At 34.5% G+C, this 8,057-nt stretch overlaps 1 protein-coding gene and 1 long non-coding RNA gene across 2 annotated transcripts; both read left to right on the top strand.

Moving 5' to 3' along the window:
• The first annotated feature begins 31 nt into the window (after nucleotides 1–31).
• LOC113313797 lies at nucleotides 32–581 on the top strand. Its single transcript, XR_003342051.1, has 2 exons — nucleotides 32–89; nucleotides 545–581. It is a non-coding gene; the product is annotated as an uncharacterized LOC113313797 (long non-coding RNA).
• A 3,836-nt stretch (nucleotides 582–4,417) lies between these two features.
• LOC113311343 (aspartic proteinase nepenthesin-2-like) lies at nucleotides 4,418–5,827 on the top strand. The gene has a single exon (XM_026560181.1). The coding sequence runs from the start codon at nucleotides 4,418–4,420 to the stop codon at nucleotides 5,825–5,827; it is 1,410 nt and encodes a 469-aa protein (XP_026415966.1).
• Nucleotides 5,828–8,057: the final 2,230 nt, after the last annotated feature.

Genomic DNA, 8,057 nt, shown 5'->3' with positions numbered 1-8,057 from the left:
TCTTATAATTCTGCAGATAAAAGGTCCTTCATTTCAGAGTTTACAAACACGAATGCAACACCTGAAAAACAAATCAAGCCATCAAAGAAGTAAGTCATGCATATCTCTTTTAACCTTGCATAATGATTGTTTGGTTAGTTATTCAGGAATATCAATTTGGTGACTAACGGGAAACTCATAAGAACATGTGTAACTTCAGTTCAGGGTAAATACTCATATTGATTCATCTTTAAAATACAACCTATTTAACAAGACAAGGAGTTCAATCATAAGTGTTCTGTATTCACCTAGTTGCCGTAAACCATGAATCTAATGTCGGGTCTTTACAAAAGTTCGAAGATTGGTTCTGCTAGATCATTTCTGCAGACCGACATTTCTTTTTATTTTTATTTTCTTTCTTGATTGGAAAAACCTGCGTTCTTCTCAACACCTTGCTTGTCACTAGTATATGCGCATACCCATTTTACGAATCTTGCTATAGTCACCATCTTGCATAATCTGTATATACTCACAAGGCATAACTAGTATTCATTTCTGCTTAAAGGTCTGGACCTGAATCAGAAGTAATTCAATTGCAGCGAGAGCTTAAAAAAAGCCTTCTATTATCTGTTGTGTTTTCATATTTTAACTTGATGTATGCGTAATGACCCCTGTCGTTCTGTTTTGCATTAATATGAGCAGTTTCAAACGGAGCTACAAAAAGCTGTTGGAGGAGAAGAAAGTGCGGAGAAGCAATAATGCTTGCAAGCAAGTCATTATCTACACAAATCTGGCAGTGTTGAGTGATAGAATAAATGACTTGTACTAGTGTGAATTTTGAGTTTTTAACAGTGTTTCTCGGATTTTGAACATAAGTGTCGATTGAATTCAGCTGTAAGTTGGATTAAGTGTAACTTGACACAAACAATTGTTTAGGGGAGAATTTGAATTACGATTGGGTGTATATCTATTGGATTAAATTCATTGTTTTTTTCGAACCCTTATGCAGGATGATTAGTAAACTGTCCAACCAATGAGCTAAGCTAGCTACATGCTCGTGATCTCTTCTGATTTGGTGATTCTGAACTTGGTTGCTGAGACAGGTTTGACCGACCAAAATTTATTTTGACTTGCTAGTCTGTGGTCGCTTGACGTAAGTAGCTACTAACCTACTATGGCACTCGCTATACAGAACTTGGAAAAAGTACTTGAACAACCAAAAACATTATTTGGTAGCTAAGAAGTAGCGGTAACAGGTTAGCAACCGCTAAAACTTATGGTAGTCGGAATTTTGGTTGCTTGACTATTAAAGCGACCAAAATTTTGGGCTCTTGCTAAGATTTTGGTTGCTCAAACCAAGTTTTCTTGTAGTGCCACTATTTCAGCTGCCACTTTCAGTAAAGAAAAGGAAACGGGAAGAAGATCAAAAGGAGATTTAATTTCAGTAGATTAATGAATAAACGATGAACGGGATTACAATAGGGGATTTAATTTTATAAAAGGGGTATAAGTTTATAACTCCACTTCAAATATGATGATTGCGAAGGACGATAACCGTTCATCATTAGCATTATGGTTCCTACCGATCGTACTAGTAAAACATAGTGAAATATTCGGGGTTGAAGAATTGTTGAAATCAACTCAGTAGTATCATAACGGAGCGATGGTAATGTTTCATGATGATTATTAGCATTGCCACCAATGAATTGCATAAATCTACGATTTATTCAATAGAACTAGTACTATTGTTACTGTTTTCCTCGGCTTGTAATTGAAGTTCCCAACCCCGTGAGTATATTTATCAGCTGAACTTTTATTAGGATGGGCAATGTTGGTGTTAGATCTTGCATTAACAATATTTCTTGGGTTCTGCTGTTGATGAGTACGAGGAAAAAAACTTTGTTCCCATTGTTGTTGGTGCTCACACCATAGGGACCTTGTTCTTTATTACTACTACAAAATCTTGAAATTACCACACAGCTAAGAAAAACAATACCTGTTAAAAGTTGTAGCAAACAGCTGAAGGAACTACAAGATCACAATAGTAGGGAAAATGGATTGTATTTACAAGACAAATCGACGGGGTATGTCGTTGTTTCATTGCATGGGTGTGAGATATACCACACAAAGCTTCACTATTGCATATTGCTTTAAGTCTGCGGAAAAGACGAAAATTGTGTTTCGAGCATATGTCGAAATGTTCGGGTTGAGTGTTGATGGTGGATGCAAAGGTCAACTTCATCCATCATCATCACACACGAAGCAATATGTAGGTTATACTAGTATTATTGTTTTTAGATTATACTAGTATTATTGGAGGTTGTCGCTCTCATTTATACACATTTGTGATTCTCTTTGTTTTAAAGAAGTTAAACACTCCCTGATATCAGTTTGGAAAACAATATATACGTGTTTTTGTTCTTTGATTATTCTTGCTTTCTTGTTGGTTATTTTATTCTTTATTCATTTTTTATTAATATGAAAGAACATAGAGACTGAAGAATGATCAGAGGAGGTGGTCCTTATTTAATGGAGTCAGCAATGACTAACTTGGGGTAATATAACATCTCCCGATGATAAACTTACAGGGGATTAGCCAATTGAGGTTTGTAGAAATATTGAAATAATTTTAGAGACTTCTAAAATCTCTTGTTAGTCAATAGAGAAGTCTTCAAAATCTCAAACAATCTCTGTTATTGGATCATGACTTTCTAAAAGTCTTTAGAATTCTCTGTTAGATTTGGAATTTGAAATCAATGACTTATGGTTGTGAGAGACTTGTAGAGACTTTTACTACAAAACATACCATAATAGGCTAAAAAAAAGTCTCTCCTAGGTAGGTGATATTTTGAGAGACTTTGTTCTTTTCTTTAAGGATTACATATCAAAATATATAAAAAAAAATAACAAAATAAGCTACAATTGAAAAAGAAATGGTTGTCTTCCAAAACCCAATAAGTTTACTAGAGATTCAAATCCCTTATGTTCGTCTTGTTTTTATTTTACTGCCAAAATGGTTATAAATTTTGTTAACCATGCGTGGAATAATGCATTTTCATTGAAATAATCATATATTCATTTTGATAAATAAATAAGTATATTGTTTGTCTCATGTGTGTAAGCTGAAATTCATATATGTTTTATTGTCTCAATAAATCATCATAATTCCTTGAAAATCATTCAGAGAGTCTCTTAAAATCTCTAAACTCACGGAGAGTCACCCAAAACCTATTGCATAAAAAATCTCTGAATGTCTCTACTAATCCCAATTGACTAACCCTTGTTATTGTTGTTCAAACCCATCTATCATCAGTATTAGGAGGATTCTCTCCAACCACCTGCAACAGTTCTCCAAATTGACTAGCTTCCTTGTCATTAAGATTGCAATCAAAAATATATAAATTTTGTCGATCGGGTTTAGTCGATCAAAAATATATAAATTTTGTAATGAGTTTCGTTGGTGGTAACTAAAAAGGGTTTAAAAGTATCAGATTTTGACGGGTATTAGTGAAGTTAGATTTCGTGTGGTCGATGAGACTAATATCACAAGTCTTCTCCAAAAAATCTATGTAGAAGATAGAATATAAAGTACAGTTTATGAATAGACATCGATAATTTGTCGGCGGTATGCAAAAAAAAAAAAAAAAGTTGATGGGTAGAAAGATTACTTGAGAGGGTAGGTAGATTATAGGGTATCGTTAGTGCTTAAAGGAGGTACATAAAGGAGCTCCCTTTTCCTGTAATGAATATAATAAAGATTTGCGTGGAACAAAATCTCTAAGTCATTAATATGCAAACGAGATCCCGGGTAATTAACCAAGATTTGGAATGATAAAATATTTTGGAGTTAGATCAAGTTTTACAAGATTTCCCAGCAATCTCATACCGAGTATTGGAAAGTAATTCTGACCGGGAATTTGGTTAATAACTATTCAAATACGGATTCAGGTGTGGGAGATATTTTAGGTGTAAATAAAAATGCGGTTTTGGAAGGAAAAAATATTTTGGATTTGCAAGAACCTAACAATTTTAGATAATGAATTTAATATTCATACAAAACGGTATTAATTTTATTCAACTTCTATAATTAAAATATACTTACAATTTCTTACTTTATTATTTCAACTTTCTTTATTTTGTTGATGAGATTTCGGATTTATTACCATCAAATCAGGAAATATTTTACCCAGCCAATTATGTAACCGCAAAAGGAATCAAAATATTTTCTCAAATACTTTCTTTACCATTTTCTTCCTGTACTCTAAAGAAAAAATTTTTTGCTCCATTTATAATTATCTTGCGAATGTATTCACATTAATATCAGTCAAAATTTACCTTGAGTTTTATCTTTTTGAAACCAATATAAAAATGAGCTCATAAACCCTTTGCTCTTCATTCGAATATTGTTCTTGATTTCTTCCTCCCAAAATCAACAAAAATGGGCATAAAAGCTCTCTTTTGCATTCTGTTCATTATCTCATTGAGTCACTCCATTTTATCGAAGCCTGGTGATAAGAAACCATCCGGTCTCACTCTTAAACTCATTCACAGAGACTCCATTGAATCAAACGACCTTTCCCGCATTGAAAAGTTCCGAAAAATCGTCGATCGGTCAAAACTTCGAGCTAATAGTTTGATGAGTTTAACAGCAGCTTCTGAAGAAAACCCCACAGAGGTCCAACCTCCATTTTCATATAAATCGTCGAGTTACGTAGTGCATATCTCTGTTGGTACACCTCCAACCGTAGATTCATACCTGATTTTAGATACCGCTGCCGAACTTACTTGGCTCCAGTGCGATGGTTGCATCGGTTGTTTTAAACAAGAACAACGTCTGTATAATCCTGATGACTCTTCTACATACAAATTGGTTCCTTGTGATCACCCATTGTGTGAACCTTATGAATGTAATCATAATCATTGCAAATTCAAAGAATGGGATAGTCCGGATGTGCATGTTGAAGGTTTTATGTCCATAGATCGTTTTGATTTTGATCGTTATGGTTTTGAGAGAAATTCTACTGTTCTTGACGAAGTTGTGTTCGGTTGTGCATATGGAACCGTCGGGTTTGGCTTCGAAGACAATCCCGATAACAATATCGATGGCGTATTCGGTTTGGGCCCGGGTCCTCGTTCATTCGCTTCTCAGTTTGCTCCTCAGGGAGTTTTCGGTTATTGTTTAGCAGATTGGCATTTTGAACCCCCTGATTCTCCAAGTAAATTGATGTTTGGTGATGACGCACTACTCCCTATCAGTGGCCATGTTCAAATAACTCCGATTGTGGAGACAGATACCAGAAGTTATTTCTTGAAGTTAGCGGATATTTCAGTAGCTACCAAATGTTTAGGTTTTGAACCGGGTAAATTCGACCGTGCAATTAATGGGCATGGTGGCTTTATTATCGATTCTGGAACGTCCATTAGTTACTTTGCGAAAGATGTCTATGATCGTGTGAGACAGGTACTTGTTGATTATATGAAAACACTTGGCTTACCAGAGATGGATGCATCATCACACCACTTGGATTTGTGTTGGAGTATGCCAAATGGTATACCATCTCATCTTCCATCCATGGCATTATATTTTCAAGATAATGAGTATCCGGATGAACCAGCTGATTGCGGAAATGAAGTAGGAGCTCAGCTTATAATCAATCCATTAAGTCTTTTCCATATTGAAGAGAAGGAAAATCCTCATTTATGTCTTGGGATTATGCCTACTAATGGTACAGATCCTAAGTTAAACATTTTGGGGGCCAAGCAACAAACTTATACCAAGTTCTTGTTCAATGGACAGAATAAGACACTCTCGTGGACGACATGGGATTGTGCATCACCACCTAATTAATGCCGCTTCACCCAAACCTACAACTTGTGCTCAGGATTATCGATTGTTAGTTTTTTCAGCTTAATAATATACTCCCTCGGTTTCATTTTACTTGATGTTTTAGGGGTTTTTTTGTGTTCCAAAATAGATGATAGTTTTAGTATTTTTCTCATATTCTCACTGATTTGTCCTTGCTTTGAAATCATACAATATCATTAATTTTTATTGTAATCAATACTCTAATTTTAAATCTACTCTAGTTTGGTAGTACTATATCCCAAGTAAATTACTAGGGAATTGATAACTTTCTCTAAAATCTAGAAACTAAAAACTAGTCATTAAGATTTTTAAAAAGAATTAATATGGGTAGAATTGAAAAGATTTTATTCTCTATGTAATTTCTTAATCTCCGTGAAAAACTCTATAACGTCAAGTAAATCGGAACGGAGGAAGTATAATTAAATCTAATCTTTATCCACTTATTTCAGTATTTCATTATGTTTTCCATCTAATCTTTATCAACCTATTTCATTATCTATTTCGAGCTTTATTTGGACATGCATTATACTTATATGTATGTTATATAGTTCACTTGCAGTAAGTTGGATGAGAAGAGGGGAAGTTGTAGTTTTTGTAACATAATCTAAATTTTCATTCTAAAACTCTCTATCTTTTTAAAGATGTAATCACAAACGACAACTAAGAATGAAAGAATTATAATGAAGCTTTTTTTAAAGATGTAATCACAAACGGCAACTAAGAATGAAAGAATTATAATGAAGCTATACGAAAATTAGTTTGCAGCCGAATTTTCCTTTGTTGCACTCGCGAAGTTTCTAATTTCCAACCTGCTCAACACCATGTTTTAGTAGATCAATAATATATTTGAGATTAAATTTCAACAGTATTGTGGATGTAGGAGTTAAATATCGCACACGTCAACAACTACGCGAAGTAAAGTGTACAACCTAAACGAAGAGCATCGCACACAACAAAGTTGAGATGACACACCAGATGATGTCAGCAAAGTCACGAGTAAAGTGCGAAGAATCATGCGAAGAAGTATGCTATCCGAATATGAGCGATTGTATATGAGCGAATATGTCGCATAGTGATCCCGAAAATAATGTGATTCTTAGCTGTCATTCACTATGTAAAATCCTATATAAAGGAGAGAGGTCATTGTTTGTAGGGGGCCATGTCTTGGTAAAGAAACAGGAAGAGAGAGAGAGAAAGCGAGTTTAGGTTTCAAGTAGAATTATTGTAATACATTTAAGAGAGAAAGCTATTTTGTAAAAATTCCCAATCTTCAATTAATAAAACAAGAATTCATAATGATCACCTAGAAATTGGATCAGTTTAAGTGGAGTGTAGTTGTAAGATTTCTTACAACTACATTTTTGGCGCTAGAAAACAGCTCTGGATGATAATTCCTGATAGTATATCATAGATTTTAAAGAAAAAAGTGAGATTTAAAAATTTAGAAACGGTAAGGATTGAATCTGTTGTGGAACAAGTAATGGCGACTAGAAGAAGTAACATACTTGCTGAACGAAGACGAATAACAAATCTTAAACAAGAATAAGAAAGAGTGGATGAACATGTAAGAATAGAAATTCCAATTGGATCTCAGCGAGGACAAGGACAGAATAATGATATAGATTATGATAGAGTGAGTGTCCATACTGCAATGACAGATTCAACATACGGAGGACAGAGAATTGGGAACGAAGAACCAATTACAGCGAGTGAAGAAAATATGACGATTGCATACCTTAGACAAAGATTACTAATTGAAAGAAAGAGATAAGAAGAAGAGCGTGCGAATTTAATCCGTCAAAACGATGATTTACGAGAAGAGAATATTAGATTGCAAGAACAAAGGTCAAGAAGTGTTACACGTTTAAGATCAAGATCCAGTAGGTGTTCTTCCCGATAGAGTCAATCTAATCGAAGAAACGATAGGCGAAGAGAACACATGGAAGTCATTGAAGAAAAATCGCAAAAAAATGAAAATCTGGAGGATCAAAGGGAAATGAAACGTATAGTTGACTTAGCAACTAATCGATATGAACACCCACGCGAGCTTTTTCATCGTGCAAATACTAATTTTGAAAGAGAAGAAGAGGATCCAAGGCAAGGAAAGATAATATTACATGGTAGAGAAACATTAAGAGACGAATATGAGCGCGAACGAGAGACTACACGTGCGAGAGATAGACAGAGAAGAAGGGAAGCATTAGAAGAAAGA

This window comes from Papaver somniferum, chromosome 9, assembly GCF_003573695.1.
Source record: "Papaver somniferum cultivar HN1 chromosome 9, ASM357369v1, whole genome shotgun sequence".
Taxonomy (NCBI): Eukaryota; Viridiplantae; Streptophyta; class Magnoliopsida; order Ranunculales; family Papaveraceae; genus Papaver; species Papaver somniferum.
The sequence above is the reverse complement of the archived record's forward strand: the minus strand, read 5'-3'. Positions and strand labels throughout refer to the sequence as shown.

Excerpts from the sequence above, each read along its gene's own strand:
- LOC113311343 (XM_026560181.1), top strand. The coding sequence starts at position 4,418 with ATGGGCATAAAAGCTCTCTTTTGCATTCTGTTCATTATCTCATTGAGT.